General features: G+C 44.2%; 1 protein-coding gene across 2 annotated transcripts in view; it reads right to left on the reverse strand.

Moving 5' to 3' along the window:
* The window catches only part of UNC5B (unc-5 netrin receptor B), a 409451-nt gene that overhangs the window by 137442 nt on the left and 253250 nt on the right, over positions 1-18759 (reverse strand). For both annotated transcript variants that reach the window (XM_069240569.1, XM_069240568.1), the window contains exon 4: positions 3842-3945. In XM_069240569.1, coding sequence (XP_069096670.1) covers positions 3842-3945 — 104 coding nt within the window. The remainder of the gene's footprint in view (positions 1-3841; positions 3946-18759) is intronic.

The following is an 18759-nucleotide window of genomic DNA, read 5'->3' on the forward strand; positions in this document are numbered from 1 at the left end:
TTGTAATTCCGAAAAGCCACCGGGGAGTCACGCCTGACGTTTGTGAGCGAGGCCCAACAAAAGCTTCTGCTAGGTGAGGTGGGCCATGCATTTGAAGAGTCGTCCCCATGATGCCACATGGATTTTATTTTTGTAGCTTCTTCCAAAAATAATAATTAGAAGGATCGTTGTTGCTAAATTAATATCTCCCTTGTAAAAGGCTTGTGAACGTGATTTGCCATCAAATAATTTGCGCATTTGTACTATTAGCAGGCACTGACTTTCCATGCACACTGTGAAGCAAATTTCAATCCGTCATCTCCATTTTCTAGGGAGTACACATGAATAATCAATTATTTCCTGATGCTGTTTTAGACTTTTTTTTATCTTCTACCCGTTTTCAGTGTTTGAAGCAGGTATCCAATTTAAAGCCAGACATTTATAAACCTTTTTAGAAAACTGTGGCAACCAATAATACAGTTTTCATTTTGTTAAACACACCTGCTTGCTGAAGGTTTTGAAGCTTTAGCGACATATACGCCCACTTCCTGCCCATATCGTCCTGTTCTTAATCTAATGGCTCCCTGCAGCTTTGTTTGTGTCGTACAGAAGCACTTACATCTCGAGGATATTATCAGCAAGCCTAACTTTTACTGACTTTGATGTACAGCTACAGAGGAATGTACAGAGAACCAATTTCAGTTTTCTTTTGCCAGTAAGAGGTTGTAGAGTGGAGTAGAGTGGGGTGGCATAAAGTGGGGTAGAGTAGTGTAGAATGCCATGGAGTGTTGTAGAGTGGCGTAGAAGGAGTAAAGTGGCATGAAGTTAGTAGAGTGGAATGGAGAAGTGGAGTGGAAGTGAGATAGTGGAGGAGTCATAAAATGGACTGCTGCAGTGTCGTAAAGTGGAATAGCATAGAGGGGCGTAAAGTGGAGTAGCATGGAGTGTCATACAGTAGAGTGCAATTATGTGGCAGGGGTGACGTGGAGTGAGTTGCATACAGTGGAGAAGAGTGTTGTGGCACCAGTGTTGTGGAGTGAAGAAGATTGTCATAGAGTGGAGTGGCACAGAGTGGAGTAGAGTGTCATACAATGGAGTGGCAATGAATGTTGAAGACTGGAGTAGATGGTCTATGCAGTGTCATACAGTGTTGTACAATGGAGGAGCACAGAGCAGAGTAATATGGTGTGGTGTGGAGTTGAGGGAGTGGGAGTAGATTGTCATAGAGCGAAGTGGCAGAGACTGGAGTAGAGTGGCGTAGAGTGGAGTGGCATAGAGTGGAATGGAGTGTCATAGAGTGGATAGTTGTTGAGTGTTGCCAAATGGACTTTCAGAGTGGAGTGTCGTAGAGAGGAATGAGCAGCATAGAGTGTTGCAGAGTGGAGTAGAGAGTTGTAAAGTAAAGTGGCAAAGAGTGTTGCAAAATGGAGTGGTATAGAGTGGCATAGAATGGAGTGCCATACAGTGGAGTAGTGTGTTGTAGAGTACAGTGGAATACAGTGCCATAAAAGGAATTACATAGAGTGTCGATGAGTGACACAGAGGGGGTCATTCTGACTCTGGCGGTCGGTGACCGCCAGGGTCACCGACCATGGGAGCACCGCCAACAGGCTGGCGGTGCTCCGTTGAGCATTCTGACCGCGGCGGTTCAGCCGCGGTCAGAAACGGAAAGTCGGCGGTCTCCCGCCGACTTTCCGCTGCTTGGGAGAATCCTCCATGGCGGCGGACTGCACTCCGCCGCCATGGGGATTCTGACACCCCCTACCGCCATCCTGTTCCTGGCGGGTCTCCCGCCAGGAACAGGATGGCGGTAGGGGGTGCCGCGGGGCCCCTGTAAGAGGGCCCCACTGTGTATTTCAGTGTCTGCAATGCAGACACTGAAATACGCGACGGGTGCAAACTGCACCCGTCACACATACCCACTCCGCCGGCTCCATTCGGAGCCGGCTTCCTCGTGGGGAGGGGTTTCCCGCTGGGCTGGCGGGCGGCCTTCTGGCGGTCGCCCGCCAGCCCAGCGGGAAAGCCTGAATGGCCTCCGCGGTCTTTCTACCGCCGCCCGCCTCACTCGGAATCAGGCCCAGAGTATTGTAGAGTGCAGTAGATTGCTGTAAAGTGAATTAACAGACAACGCTGTAGAGTGTTGTACGGTGGAGGAGAATGTTGCAGGATGTAGTAGAGTGGAATAGCATAGAGGGGAGCAGTATAGAGTGGAATGGGGTAAAGTGGAGTAAAGTGCTGTAGAGCAGAATAGAGTAGAGTGAAGTAAGAGTTGAGTGGCATAGCGTACATTGGATTAAAGTGTCAAAGTGAAGTGGCATAGAGTGGAGTAGAGTGTCAGAGAGTGGAATATTGTAGAGTGGAGTCTTGAACACTGTGGTACAGTGAGCTAGAGTTTAGTACAGTGTTATGTCGTAGAGTGCTGTAGTGTATAGTGGAGGGACATAAAGTGGAGGGGCATGTCATAGAATAGAGTGGTGTATAGTAGAGTGGCAGAGAGAGGAGTTTCATAGAGTGGAGTGGCATAGAGTGGTGTAGAGTGAAGGGGCGTGGCGTGGCATGGAGTAGAGTGGAGTGGCGTCTCATAGAGTGTCTTAGAGGGGGAAAGCATAGAGGGGAGTGGCGCAGACTGGAGTGGCATGTCGTGTCATAGAGTTAAGTGGAGTGTTGTGTCGTGGAAGAAGAGGCATGTCGTGGAGTGGAGAGGCTTGTTTTAGACAAGAGTAGAGTGACATGGATCGGAGTGTCATAGAGTGGAATGGAGTGTTGTGTAGTAGAGCAGAGTGGAGTGTTGTAGAGTTGAGTGGAGTGGAGTGACGTGGATTGGAGTATCAGAGTGGAATGGAGTGTCGTCTCCTAGAGTGGAGTAGAGTATCGTAGAATGGAATGGTGTGTTGAAGAGTGGATTAGAGCAGCATAGAATGGAATGGCATAGAGTGGAGTAGAGTGTTGTTGAGTGGAGTAGTATAAAGTTGAGTGGTGTAATGTGAAGTTTGCATGGTGTGGTAGTGCACTGCCATTACAAAGAACACATTTTTCATTGAAATGACCATTACATTTGCACAGACATACAGCTTTACTGATAAACGTATACAGTTCACAAACCCTAATGTATGGAAAGTCCTCACTTATTGTATTGATTTGTTCTGATCGCACAAAAATATTTGATTCCGCCACACTTCAGAATTACAAAAAAGTGCTTCTTTTGTGCTTTTCTAAATAATTCTCCTAAATTCAGAAATACTTGTACACTTCTCCACAGCTATTTAAACTTTGTTGTTTTCTAGAAAAAAGAGTTTTCCTTTCATGCAAGATTGTCAAAAAATACTCTCACTTTGAAGTTAATGATAGCAAAGTAAACACCAAGATCCCTGCAAGACAGAGCGTGGCATTTGACCTTTGTCATCGAATGCACAGTAAATGTGACACAATAAGAACAAGATTTAAAGTCCTATTTGCAGTGAGCACTGTGGAAGAATACTGTAAATAGGCTATGCTCATTGGAGGAATGACCTCACGCTGGAGAGCCTAACACAAATAAAACCAGCAAATAGAAAACATGTTAATGTGAGATACAATCCACAAAGCCAGTAGTAAGCAATGAATGGAATGCGTTCTTAGGGAAGCTTGCAAATATTCCCAAGATGTTGTGAGCAATTCATGCTACTGTGCTGTCTGATAGGCTTTGACCATAAAATGGTGGGCATGCGGGATCAACAGTTCTTATGTTGAAGCGTTTTGCCTCAGTTGTTTTGGTAATGCAACACATTTGCACAACTTTTGTTAAGAAACATTAGCTGCAGCTAATATCTGCAGTGGCAACTGATTCTTCTTTAAGTTTATCACTGAACTATTCCCAACTTACCTCTGCTGGTGGGACTCCCTCTGGGGGTCGACATTGCAAGAGAACCTCATGTTCTAATGGCACCTCTTTTCCCAGGGGTTCCTGGTCAAAGTTCTTCCTCAAGTCTGAATGAAGAAAGATAGATATAAAAGCACACCAAGGTTAGATTCAGAAATCTTTCATAACCAATAACATGTGATGCATGACTAAGAATGGGTATATAAAGGAAGATAGGGTTTCCAAACTGTCAGTGACTCCACAGACCCACTTCTCAAAGCCGCCAGTGCAGTCAACATCATTTGAGGCTATCTCAAGGAAGGTGTTGGAAGGTGTGGACCTGTGTTCAACTTCAGATTTTGTCGATACTGCCGGGCCAGATGAAGTTAGGGACTGTGTCAGATTCACACAGTAATATATGCAATAATGAGATTTTTAAAACAAAATTGACCTGGTTCAGTAGAGCTGCATAGAGGTTTTTAAAGATTATATGCAAGTAGACTATCATATTAAGTTTGAATAATATTCACAATAGCCTAGGTCTTTCAGAGAGATGACTTCTCCTAGAAAAACCTGTCTCTAAAAAAGGATGGGTTGAATGTAAGGTCAAGCATTTGCATCTGAGAGTGTGACAATAACAGTTTTAGAAACATTCAAGTGGCAGCCAGAAGTAGACTTCATGATGCATGTTCAGCAATGAAACATGGGACAAAATAACTTTTTTTCTTAGAGGGGAATTCCAAGATATGTGGGAGGTGGGACGTAGCTTCTCTGTGATATTAATTTCTATTTTTTACTTAACCCCCATGATACCTTGGATCGCTCACATTGGTGCACATTATTAACTTAAGGAGTTTCAGAGGTTTTTGCATTCTACAGATGTTGCAAAGAACAGGATTTAACAGCCAGTATATGAGCTGAGTACAAAAAAGAAACACTCATTTATACATACCTGAAAATAGTGCGCAAATTACCTGAACAGCACACACACAATACACATATGTACCCTGGATAACCAGGTGATCAATATACACATGTGTACACTCTGACCACCTTTAAAATAGGAAAACAAAATGGTTTCTTACCTGTCTAAGTAGTTTTGCAGCTTGAAGAAGTTTCTGGATTCACATGCTGTGCATTTTCCACCATATAGTGGTTAGGACCGCAATTCTCCAATATACTAGTATTCCTTCTTTTATTTTATTTTTGTTTTTTGTTGTGCGTCGATGGTTTCACCATTCGGTATCTTGTTCAGTCTCCTCTGATGTCATATGCTCACCTCAAAGCTCCCAGGCAAGGTCGCCATCTTCAGATTCTTTTTTTTGTTTTTTTTTAATACTCTCTTCTCATCTTCTAGGTGAGGTCGGTCAAGTACCAGCAAATCCAGAAAATTCTTCAAGCTGCAAAACGACTCCTACAGGTAAGAAACCATTTTGTTTTGCAGCTTGAATCTTTTCTGGTTAACTTACCATACACTGATTTTGTAGCCGTATTTAATCTTGAGGTGGCTGGGAAGAAGATGAGCTTAAATTTGTGAATAAATATTTTAACACTCTTTGTCCAACTTGAGCTTCCTTGTTCATTTAAATATTAATGAAATAATGTCTTGTGACTGTGTGCACTGATGACCCAGTAGACGGCATGCAAATATCCTGCGGAAGTATATTTGTTAGACAAGCTATAGTTGCCCCTTTGTTGCGTATTGAGTGTGCTTTTAGTTTGTGATTTAATGCCTCTTCTGCACTTAGGTGACATACTTGAATTATTTGTGTGATCCATTTAGAAATTATACCTTTTCTTACTGGTTTACCTTTGTTGGTGTCAGCAAAGGACACTAATAATTGTTTTGTTTTCCTGCTTCACTTTGTTTTTTCTATACAGTACATGATTGCTCTTTTTGCATCAAGTCCGTGAAGCTCTTTTAACTGTGAAATTTGAATTGATTGATTCATATGAAAATATGAAACAACTTTAGGTTGGGAACTGTGGATCTGTCCTCATGACTATCCTGTCCCTGTAGATTTGAAAGTAAGGTTCCTGATTAGTAAGTGCTTGTAGTTCAATCACTCTACGAAGTGAAGCCATTGATACTAGAAAGTCTGTTTTTAGCATGTGCATTTTTAATGATGCCTTGTGAAGAGGGTCAAAGGGTTTCCTCATTACATGGGTTACTTCCAGGCTTAGGTTCTGTGTTGCAGCAAGCACACTTGTAGGAGGTGCTATCCTTTTTGCTCCCTCTAAGAATCTTTTTATTACTGGCGATGTTAAGAGACTTCTTTCTATAGGGCCTCTTGCATAGGCCATAATAAAGGATGAATTTCCCTGTCAGCGATTCATCTCCCAGGGAAAGACATACTAAGCAGGCAAGCATCATTTTCCCATGAGTGGGAACTCAATCAAGCAGTACTCAAACAAATATTCAAACATTGGGGTACACAAAATATAGATCTCTTTGCAACAAAGGCAAATGCAAAATGCCAACACTTTACGTCCAGACATTCACACCACCAATCCTTTGGGAATGCCCAGTCGATAAGCTGGTCAGAGATATTTGCATTCGCTTTTCCCACAGTACCACTGTTATACAGAGTAATCAACTATTGTAAAAAGGAGAAGGTAACACTAATCCTTATTGCCCCTCAGTGAGTGAGACAGACATGGCACTCGGAACTAATAGAAATGGCACAAAGAAACATCTAGAAATTGCCAAAACTTCATGACCTGTTGTCAATGAAAGGGGGGAGATTTCTCTATCCAGAACCAGAGAGTTTAAGATTAGCAGCATGGTTCCTGAAGACTTAAAAGTTGGCCACTTAGGCTGATCAGAAGAAACAATGGTGGTCCTCAGAGAAACAAGTAGGCCACGTACAAGAAAGTATTATATGACCAAGTGGAAAAGATATTCCTTTTGGTGCGAAAGCACTAAAGAAAATGCTAGGAACACAATTTTCAGTTCCAGAACATTCATATGCTATAGTGCGTCTTGTTCCAACCATACACCTCTGACCTTGAGTGAGCCCATATGTGCACCCCAACCCACGTGTGAAGCATTTTACCACAGTCCTCGCTGTCAGAGATTGTCCCTTCTGGTAAATGTGAGTTTTATGAAGTAATGACACTACCCTCTTTTCGGATGGATATGCCTTTGCATCTATCAAGTTGATTCTTGCCCATAGAAATACAATTTTTTACTCTGGCTTTGTTGTTGGTTTTCCTGTATTCATTAAAAAACCTACACTGAACAGGGTTGTCATAAACTTTTGTACGCCTGCTTAATTAACTTGCTCTTACCAACTAGTCGTCTTGATAAGCATATACTCCTTGTCTTTTTAGGTGTGCTGCCACTGCTGCTAGGCATTTTGTACTTACTATTGGTGCCAACTTTATTCTGAAAGCCAGCACTTTGAATTGTTAATAAGTCTGTTTGTACTTGCCTTGGCCCTCGGGAGGACGCGCTGACACCGGACACAAGGGGGCGGAGCCTGCCCCAGAAAGCACGTATAGCGCGTTTCTGCTTCCCGCGGCGCGGGATTGTTTGTACTTGCCTTGGCCCTCGGTAGGACGCGCTGACACCGGACACAAGGGGGCGGAGCCTGCCCCAGAAAGCGCGGATAGCATGTTTCTGCTTCCCGTGGCGCGGGACGCACCCGGGCGAAGCCCGGGCCAAGGGCGGGCCCGTCTTGCGCCCGTCATCGCCCGTTAGAGGCTGGGCTGGGCCACCTCTCTTTCGTTTCCTGTGGAGGGTGACTATATATATTTGCCAATATCTGGAGTATATTTGGAGTTCTACAGTGGGTGTGACTGTGATTTAAATTGTTTTTAATTTTTATTTATTATTTTTGCCTCGCTTGTTGCTTTTGTTGTATGAAACTTTTTACTGAGAAATGGGCAGGAAAAGAGGACCGTTAACTGGTACATTGGGGGGTGGCAGTGGTAGACAGGGAAGTGGCACCACCACATTGGATTCCTTCCTTGCAAGAGCTGTTGGGGTTGTAACAAAGGAAATCGATTTGGCAGAGAGGAGGTTATCCATGGAATTGGAGGACTGGCGTCAGGTCCCAATAGGTAGTGATCCTCTGGAGGGCGTGGATGTGGAGGTGGCCTATCCGGGGGGGACCAAGGTGCTGCTATGGCTGCTGCTGAGCCCATCCAGGCTGAGCCAACAGTGACAATAGAGGGCTCTGGTGGTCAAGGACCCTCTAGAAGAAGCAAAAGACTTTTATTATCTTCTCCCCCGGTCTGCCCCGTGGATAAATGTAACCCTCCCCCGAGGAAAAAAAAGGTTTTAAAGAAAATGATGCCCAAATCGAAAACACCTCTCTTGGAGCTCCCTAAGGGTATGAGCAGTGACCCTGCACTCTGCCAGCATTTGGGTTGTGATGTAACTATTTTATTGTCAAAATTTCAGGAAATGGTCCAGGGTATTTTGTCCCCTGTTGTGGCGAAATTATTGGCCATAGAAAAAGCAGTTTCTCAGTTATGTGTGCAAGGAAGTCAAGGGAGGCATTGTGCAGGTAGATGTGTGGCCCCGACTAGGTGATCCCATTCTAGTGAGGAGTTGTTCCTGCCGGAGGAAGCTGCGGGTCTCTGGGGCCTTTGGGAAAAACACCTCAGCTATTGGTTAATCCTGTAAAATCTGGGGGTCAGGGTGCTTGCGTTGAGATAGCTCCGGCTCCACCGACTTCTCTATTAATGGTTGATAGGGCCGTTAATAGACCTAGTTGTAGTAGGCAGCCTGACCCTGAATTTGTGGCAGATGGGGGGGTCTGCCAACAGCTGGATGGGAACGATAATCAGAACCTGTCGACGGTCATTCCTTCATTGGCTTGTTTGGATCTCTCACCAGCTTGTGCCCACTATGTGGTGGTGTTGACGAATGTACCTGCCCTTGCTCCTGGGGAAACTGAGTCTACGGCCCAACTCACAAATAAGGCTGGATATTGGTTGAGTAAGAACTGTGATTTTTCATGTAAGGATTTTAAGGATATTCTGTTTGCTAGAATTGGTTGGGTCGGGCCCAAAAATAAGGTGGGGAATGAAGACTGTATTATTATAAATGTTAGATATCCCGGCCTGACTGAAAGGCTCCTATCTACTTATGGTCCTGCTGTTCCAAGAGCAGGTACAATAGGTATGGTCCCTTTGGGTTATTTTTATGACCACATGCAATTGAGTGTTGAGGTTTCTCTTGGCATCGGCAGGAATCCCCCTCTAGGTCAGAATATCCTGCAGGCAACTAGTAGAAGAGTTGTCACCAACAGTAATCTAGGTCTGGAAGGGGTGGACTGACAATGCGCCGAGACCCTGACTATGCGGGAAGAGGTGCCTCCTCAGTGTAATCTTATTTCATGGAATATTGCGGGGTATGATGCCAAGTTATCTGATCAGGCGTGGGTTAGGTGTGTGGTTAACTATAATGTTATCATGCTTCAGGAAACCTGGTCGGAGGGGATGTCTGTGTGGGATGGGTATGACAGATTTGCAATTCCAGCTGTGCAGTCTCTTGGTGGCCGCTCGAAAGGTGGCCTGGTTACCCTAATTCGCCTCTCTAAGATAGTGGGTGCTTTTCAAATCAATTGCAACCACCAGGGTATATTGCTGGTATGGGTAATTTTTTCCAATAATTTTAATATTCTGCTGGTAAACTTTTATAATGCTGTGTGGGATGTGGGGTGCCAAATTGGGGCCCTATTCTCCGTTCTTCAGGTTTTGAAATATAGAATGGAGGAGGTGGGGTTGGAATTCTGTGCTATTGTGTCTGGAGATTTTAATGCTAAGTTGGGAAGGCTTAGTACTGTGGTTAATCCCTTTATGTGTGACTGTGAGGATTATTTAGCGGATGGTCTGCAGGACTCCAGGGGCAGGGTTTTAATTAAGGAACTTAGGAAGATGGGCCTACAAAATTTGTGTGACATAGAAACAGTAGATACTCACCAACTTCCAACCTATGTGGGAAGAGGGTCTGGAACCACCATTGATTATATTTTTGTGTCTTCACCTATGAAAGATCTGGTGATCGGGGGTGAGGTGCTAGGGGAGTGTTTTAGTGACCATAATCCCCTTATAGTGTATTTTAAACTCCCAGGGGCCCTACGTAAATTAGGACGAGGTGGGCCTGTAGCAGTGGAGATAAGGGACCAGGGCAGGCGGCTTGGGTGGAAACAAGTAGATACCCAAAAAGTCGTAGGAAGGGTGGTGGGGGAAAACTTACATCTATTTATGGAAATACTTCTGACAGAGGCTCCCAATCCTACGGCTGTTATGGATGCAATAACAGTAGTAAATACAGCAGTGAGAGACTGTTTATTTTCAATAGGCAGCCACCCCAGTAAACGTAAATGTGGTTGGTTTGACAAGGCCTGCTATGATGCAAGGGCAAACTTGAAGATGGCAACTAAGAAACATCCTAGAGATAGGGTCCTTGTAAAATAAGCTAGAATTAAGTATAAAAGGGCCCTGAGGGATAGCAAGTTAAAACATAAAGATAAAGCCTGGGAAGAGTTAGAGCGTGCCATAGTTCTGAAGGATCCTGGTTTGTTTTGGAAGGTGGTAAATAGAGGTTCCTTTGGAACAGAAACATCTGAGGGCTTTGGCTGTAACATTGCCCCAGAGGCCTGGCTAATTCACTTTTGTAGAACTTTTGAGGGTACTCCCCTAAGAAATAACCGGGACAATGAGTATGATATGGCTCCTTACCTAGCAATTAGGTTTTTGCTCCAGGAGGTTATTGATGCGATACAGAGTAGCGCTAGCAATAAAGCTCCGGGCCCGGATTCGATCCCTATGGATTTGTATAAATCTAACCCCCAGTTATGGGCACCTATTCTCTTAAATATTCTCAATGCGGCAGTTACTGTGGGCATTCCTGCCTCTTGGAGACTGGCCTGTATTGTCCCAGTATTAAAAAAGGGCGATCGAAATGATCCTAAGTCTTATCGCCCCATTTCACTCCTGGACTCTTCTGTGAAGATTCTGGGATGGATTATTTTAAGGCTTTTGGAGGCCTGGATGATAGGAAATGATATTTTAAGCCGGGACCAGTATGGTTTTAGGGAAGGCCTCGGCACTTGAGAACAATGTCTTAACCTTTTGATGATGATTGGTAAATATACGCAGGCCAGGAAAGGTACCCTCTACCTTGCTTTTATGGACCTTAGTTGTGCCTTTGATAAGGTGAACCGGTCTATATTGTGGGAGAGGTTAAATCAGCTAGGGATGGATCCTAATATTGTACAGTTGCTCCAGTATCTCCATTCAGGAACGGTTGCAAATGTGAGGGTGGGGTCTAATGGGGAATGTTCAGAGGCCTTTAAGCTTTCAAGGGGTGTGCGCCAGGGGTGCGTTCTGGCTCCTACTTTGTTCCTTCTCTATACAAATGGATTGTCCGATTTTTTGATGGAACATTGTAGGGATGTTCCAAAGGTGAATGGTATTGATATCCCTGTGCTGACGTACGCGGATGACGCGGTCCTTATGGCCCGCACTATGAATGGTCTCCGTGAAGTAGTTAGAGCTTATGCCTCCTTTATGTCAGCTTTGTGCTTAGAGATTAATTTTAAGAAATCACATTTTATGGTTTGCGGAAGACCCTTGAGTAGGGTGGGGGAGCTAAGGATGGAGGATCAAATTATTAGCAGGGTCCATGAGTTCCCATATTTGGGGGTCATTTTTGATGAGAAAGGATCTTGGAAACCCTGTATTGCCAGAAGGGGTGTGCTTTTTCATGCAACAGTTGGTGCGACTTTTGACTTTGCTGTAAGGGTAGGTAGTAAACCTATTAAGCCTTTGCTTGAAATCTATAGGCGGAAATGCTTCCCTGACCTGCTATAAGGTGCTGCACTTTGGGGGTATAGAGATATCCGAGCCCTTACGGTAGAAGAAAATCGGTTCGGTAGAAGGCTATTGGGAGTTGGACAAAATATCCCTGGTTTTTGCCTTCATTTGGAACTGGAGCTTGAGTTTGTGCAGGACATTATTCAGTTGGCTCCCCTTCTGTTATGGATTTCAATCTGGAGTAACGAACATGCCACTCTTAATAGGGATATTTTAAGGGATTGTTTGGCTTGTGACAATGTAAAGAACATCCCCTGGCTGACGTACATAAGGAAGATGGCCCATGATCTGGGGCGGCCTGATTTGTTTGATTATCCTGAGGGCCTGACTAGTCGTGATAAAAAATGGGTTAAGGATAATTTTCTGAGAATCCACGAGACCAAGAGGGAGGGGGAGGCTTTAGGGAAACAATTGATTAGGGATTTTATTATGCTAAAGATGGGGGTGGGTCCTGAGCGCTATCTCTTAGAGATAAATGATGTGAGGGAAAGGTCTCTCATTACTCGATTCCGTTTGGGGATCATTAGAAGTAATCTGTGTTTCCCGTTAGGTCAGTATGGGGAAAAATCTATTAGACACTGCCCCTGTGATGGGGTGTCCCAACAGACATTGCCCCATTTTACATTGTTTTGTGTTTTTTATGCACCGTTTAGAACTTGATTTCTATTACCTCTTTTAAGGCCCAAGGGTTTCGTGCAATATCGTCCTGCTTTTATGAGGTTGCAAATGGCCTCAGATGTATTGGTGTGGAAGGGCCTGGGATCATTCTTGAAGGGAGCTATTACTTGGCGTAAAAATGTAGAGTTTTTAGAATGAACTATTTTATTTTATTGTTTTTATGAATGAGGTTTTATATGTTTATATTCTTGAGGGGTGTTTTTATTGTATATTGTTTTATTGTTATATTAACTGATGTATTGGTGATTATTTGTTTTAATGGATGAATTTTTTTCATACCGAATAAAGTCTTCTAATGACTACAAATCACAAGAAACGTTCTTGATTGTGATTCATTGAGATGTTTAAGTAGGTGTCTGTCAGGTCTATGGTTGCCATGCAATCCCCTTTTTGTATTTGTGGTATAACCTCCTGCAGTGTTGGCATCTTGAATATTTGTGTCTATATGAACTTGTTTATAAATCGTAGGTCCAGTATCAGATGTAATGATCTGTCCTGTTTTGGTTTAAGGAAATATGTTCAGTAATTTCCTTGATTCATTTCCTTCCTGGGCACTTTTCTATTACTCCTTTTGCCATCAATTCCACTACTTCCTTGAGTAGACTGGATGTTTCTTTCTTTGAGTTGACTGTTTCCTTTGGTCTTATTGCTGGAGGTGTCATGATCAGTTCTATGCAATATCCATACTTTATGATATTTAAGATCCAATTGTCTGTTGCTACCTTGAAGGACTGAATTGTCCTCCACTCCTGTAGGATGTTTTTTTGACCGTCCTCCCACTAGTGTGCGAGAGGTCTTGATGTAGTGCTGGTTCACTTGCTGGTGGGGGCTCCTCCTTGGAGGTTGTGCTCTTTCTCATGGACGTCCCTGAAAGGACTGTTGTCCTTGCACCTGAAACTGCCAGTGTTGACTTGTTGGCTGAGACTGGCCTGCTCCTTGAAACCCCCGATGTGAAGAGGAGATTCCTCTTCCTGACAGTCTTTTTAACAGACTTGGGGCCAGATGTAGCAAACGGTTTGCGAGTCGCAAACGGCGAAAATCGCCGTTTGCGAGTCGCAAACCTGAGTTTGCTATGCAGAAATGCATTTTGCGAGTCGGGACCGACTCGCAAAATGCATTTCAGAGTCGCAAATAGGAAGGGGTGTTCCCTTCCTATTTGCGAGTCGGAGTGGTATGCAACTCCATTTGCGACGGCGTACGCAGTCGCAAATGGAGTCGCAGTTACCATCCACTTCAAGTGGATGGTAACCCACTCGCAAACGGGAAGGGGTCCCCATGGGACCCCTTCCCCTTTGTGACTGGACCCCAAATTATTTTTTCAGGGCAGGTAGTGGTCCAAGGGACCACTACCTGCCCTGAAAAAATTCCGAAACAAAAGGTTTAGTTTTTTTTTTTAAGTGCAGCTCGTTTTCCTTTAAGCAAAACGGGCTACACTTGAAAAAAAAAAAAATGCTTTATTTAAAAGCAGTCACGGACATGGAGGTCTGCTGACTACAGCAGGCCTCCATATCTGTGAGTGCCCATAGTCGCTATGGGGCCGCAATTTGCGACCCACCTCATTAATATTAATGAGGTGGGTCTTTGCGATCCCATAGCGACTCGCAGACGGTGTCTGAGACACCGTTCTGCATTGCAAATTGCGAGTTGCAATTTGCGAGTCGCTCGGACTCACAAATTGCAACTCGCAATTTGCAAAGTTGCTACATCTGGCCCTTGTTCCTCTTCCTAGGTTTCCCCTAAATTGAAGGGTTTCCATTGTTGTCTTTCTTCAGCTGTTGTAATGTTCCATCTATTGAACTTCTGAACAGGTGTTCGCCATTGAACTGGGAGGTTTATGGTGTTTGCCTGAACTTCTCGTTTAAAACCAGACACCCTCAGCCATGCATGATGTCTCCGTGTTGTTCCTACCATCAATTGATGGCTAGCCGTATCTGCTGCATTTAATCCTGATTTGAGGCATGTATTGCCTATGCTTTTACCCTCTTCAGCCAGTGCAACCGCTTGTTTATTGTACTGTTCAGGTAGGTGCTTCATAAGCTCTGCCAAATCATCCCATTGCTGGTATGGGCACCTATCTAGCAATACATTGGAGTTAGTGATTCTCCACTAATTTGCTGCTCCTCTTTTACATTTCCTGCCGACCAAATCCATCCTCTTACTCTCCTTGTCTGGAGGTGGACCGATGTAGTTGGGATGTTTGCCTTTCTTCTTGCTGTAGCTGCTATGATTGACTCATCTGGGACGGTTCCTCTTATGCATAGAGGATCCTTGGACGAATGTCTACACTTCTTTTATGCGCTTGGTGTCATTGCTCTAACATTGCAGGCTCCTTTAAAGCGTCTCTCACCTAATCCAAAATGCTTGGTAGCATTGGGAAAACTGTTTTTTGTCTGAGAGGGCAGTAATGTTTCCAGCAGGAAGCAGGTTTGGGCTTTTTGCTCTTCTGATTGTACCCCAAATGTCTCAGCTGCTTTTTAATATGCTGTCCATGCATAGCAATATCATCAGAAGGCAACAGTCTTGAAGAGCAAGTATCAATTCCCTCTTTAGGGGAATCTGTTTTGATGTCTTGCCACTGGCTTTCGGTTAATTCTTAGCCCCCTTGGAACAGTTCCATGGCCAAATTGTCTGAATCCTCTTTCTTGAAGAAGGATTCCTGCCATTGCTACCCATAGCTGTATTTTTTCCCTTTCAATTTTTGTGGCTTTTTCTTCTGTGCCGAGAGCTGATGTTGATTTTTGTTTCAATGTCGAAATTTCCTTTCTTATGACCACAATCATCTTTCAGCGTCTTTTTGGTGTACCTGCCTTGGGATCCGAGGGACTCTTTTGATCTTCTCTTGTCTTCTGCTATCTTTGGTCATTGACTTTTTAGATGGTGAGGTCGTTTTTTGAGTCAGATGACTTAGAGTCTACACCTAAAAAATAATAATCAGAGTAACCTTCATCTTGAGTTGTTCCCTCTCAATGTTAATTATGATCGACAACACAATGTCCAACCCTTCTCCTTCTGCCCCTTCAGCAACATTAATTTCATCATTACTTGACAATCCCAAATCCTTCAGTGATGGAGTTGGCTTCTGGCCCTGCATAGCGTAGTGTGCCTGCCTCTGATTGTCCCTCACTCTCAGCATTTTCAGTTTAAAATCTTCAAAGGCCTCACAGTCTTCGCAGTTGTGGCTTAGCAGTAGGTACAGGTTACATGCCTGATGTTTATCCTTTTAGGTGAATTTGACGTGGCACTTCGAGCAAAATTGGAATGGCGTCTTCTCTATATCACTCAGAACAGGAGCCCCTTGTTCGGGCACTCTCCGATACTAGTTCAACATACTTGTTCCACACTACTCCTCTGTACCTTTATGTCAGAGAATCCTTTGGTCTTCTTCAAAGAAACATTTTCTACAACTTCTTTTCTTCATAGTTTGGAGAGCTTTTGGAAATGCTTCCAGTCCCAAAAGCAGAAAAAAAGAATCTGAAGATGACGAACATTACAGGGAGCTTCCAGGGAGGGCATATGCATCTGAGGAGGCTGGATAAGACACTAAGGGGGTCATTCTGACCCCCGCGGGCGGCGGAAGCCGCCCGCCTGGCGGGAACCGCCAGAAGACCGTACAGCGGTCAAAAGACCGCGGCGGTCATTCTGACTTTCCCGCTGGGCTGGCGGCGAACCGCCAAAAGGCCGCCCGCCCGCCCAGCGGGAAAGCCCCAGCAACGAGGAAGCCGGCTCCGAATGGAGCCGGCGGAGTTGCTGGTGTGCGACGGGTGCAGTTGCACCCGTCGCGATTTTCAGTGTCTGCCAAGCAGACACTGAAAATCTTAATGGGGCCCCCAGGGGCCCCACGACACCCGTTCCCGCCATCCTGTTTCTGGCAGTGAAAACCGCCAGAAACAGGATGGCGGGAAGGGGGTCGGAATCCCCATGGCGGCGCTGCTTGCAGCGCCGCCATGGAGGATTCCCTGGGGCCGCGGGAAACCGGCGGGAAACCGGCGGGAAACCGCCGGTTTCCCTTTTCTGACCGCGGCTGTACCGCCGCGGTCAGAATGGCCCCAGAAGCACCGCCAGCCTGTTGGCGGTGCTTCCGCGGTCGTCAGAATGACCCCCTAAGTGGTAGAACCACCAATGCACAAGAAAAGAAAAGAAAAGAGAAGAAAAGAGAAAAAAAAAGAAAAAAAAAGAAAGGAGAAGAAGGACTAGTAGTATATTGAGGAATTCTGGTCCCAACCACTATATGGCAGAATAATGCACAGCATGAGAATCTAGAAAAGTTTCATGCTGCAAAAAAACACATACAACCACACTCTCTCTCACACACACACACTAGGGTGAAAAGCTATCCGTAAATTTCATGGATTGTCTGTTATTTGAGCCTCACATCCGTTGCACATGAAGATCCCTTTTAAAGTCAAATGTTGTCCATAATTCTGGACATTGAGCGAGAAGCCTCAGTAACAGGGGCCAGCTTGCACTCTTGTAAAACTCAAGGGCCTGCAACAGCCCCTTCCCGGCCTGGCACAGACTTCTATCGGCCCATTGTCATTCTGTTTGTCAGAAGATTGTTGAACACAGAATACTAATGGGCCTCTCTGTGCAGACATAGGATGTGCTGGGCCTTCTTCTGGCTGGCCTAGCGTGTGGCATTTGCACCCGGGGCCAAGCTCACACTTCTTGCAGGGTTAAAGACACAGATTTCAGAGTGTGTGGCAGTAATTTAACTCTGGTGATTAATGTTCGAGGTACCAGAGATTTTGCCTAGTCCTAGTTTTTACTCATCTAAAAGTAGAGTAGAGGGATAGTGTTCCTCCTGCAAAACACAATTTGTAAAATGCAGATAAAAAATTAATTCTTATGTAGATAGTTCAGTGGGATACTGTTTTTCTCACAGAGATACCTTTGTTAATTGCAGTTCATACATACAATCTTAATACAGGACAGAGAGCCAAGAACAGGGCCACTGAAATTATGCAAATGTGCTGTTGCTGAGTTTTTTGAATAGTTATGGATTTGCCACATATTCCATCATCTGCGGCGTAGTCAGAAGATTTTACCAAAAGATTTTGTTTCTTGCTCAAACGGTTCATAAGTTACTAAATATGCAGCAACATGTTTTGCGTGCTTTGCAAACGTTGCCTGGTCGGTTTTGTCTTGCTAATTGCTGTATGTGGGTATTAAACAGGTACTAATGAGGTGCAATCTATGACAAAAAGTTTTTAACAAGTGTAAAAATCAGAAAATAATGAAGTAATACTAACACAAAATATGCCTCATTACACTGCATAATACCAGTTGCCCTAGCTATAAACCAGAATCAAATAGCAGCACGGAACCTGCAAGGCATGGTTTTGCAACCTTATTGTTTTTCCTTAACCTTTTATTATTGAAAGGTTGCTAAAAGGGTTCCTTTGGATAATAAATACTTATTAGAAAACCTCCAACCACTATGCTGTGTTTTAAATCTCGTGTTTGTATTTCTCCACACCAAGTGCTCAACATATAATGCCTCCAAGTATGTATGACGTGACTCCTTTGTGTTGTAGTCCTTATTGTCTTTACAGTGCCGCTGGAATTATGCTGCAGGAGAGGGCCAAATTATGCAGCAGAGTTAAGTAAATTACATGACAAGAAAAGCTCAATTATGCGGTGTAAAGCAACACATTTTGTGATAGTATTGCTTCATTAGTTCGTCATTTTTAAACATAGTAACACTGTATGGGTATTAGTGGCACCTCATTAGTACAAGTTTAACACCCAAATAAGCAACAGAAAGATGACCAGTCATCCTTTGCAAAGGGCCAACCACTGCGCCAACAACATGTGTCACTGCAGTTTAGTGACTCTTGAACTGTTTGAGCTAAACTCTGCACATTATGCAGAAGGTGGGGATTATGTGGCAAATGCTGCAAACCTATAATTATGCAAAAACCACTACAGCTGCAAAATTGCATAATTCCAGTGCCCATTGTCTTAGGTGACATTTCCTATACTATACACTTGTTTACATGCTTGCACTTACAAAGCATTAATATGTGTGTGACATAACTTACCCCTACACCCTACTCTACCCTGCATATCTGGAATGTAGGGCACTGCAAAAGGACTTCAATGCACATGAGAGTGGCTCTATGCAGTGGTGAGGGGCAGCAATGGGAGTGGTACTGACTGACTCCTTGGAGACAGAGGTCTGGGGGGACACAACAAATATTCTTACACCATCTGGCACCAGCATTAAAGCCAGCCCTGTCAGGTATGTAGCTATCATTCCTGCAGTCTGTGGAGTGCCCCAGACAATGGGGTAAAAGTACTTCAGCCGATTGTGGGTCGGGCTACTAGGAAGGAGCTATGAACGGGCGGACTTAAATTTATCATAATCCTTGTTTCTGTAAAGTTGTTATTTAAACATTTCCAGGTAATGGATAATGAAGAGCACAAGTAGA

This window comes from Pleurodeles waltl, chromosome 6 (assembly GCF_031143425.1).
Source record: "Pleurodeles waltl isolate 20211129_DDA chromosome 6, aPleWal1.hap1.20221129, whole genome shotgun sequence".
NCBI classification, from domain to species: Eukaryota; Metazoa; Chordata; class Amphibia; order Caudata; family Salamandridae; genus Pleurodeles; species Pleurodeles waltl.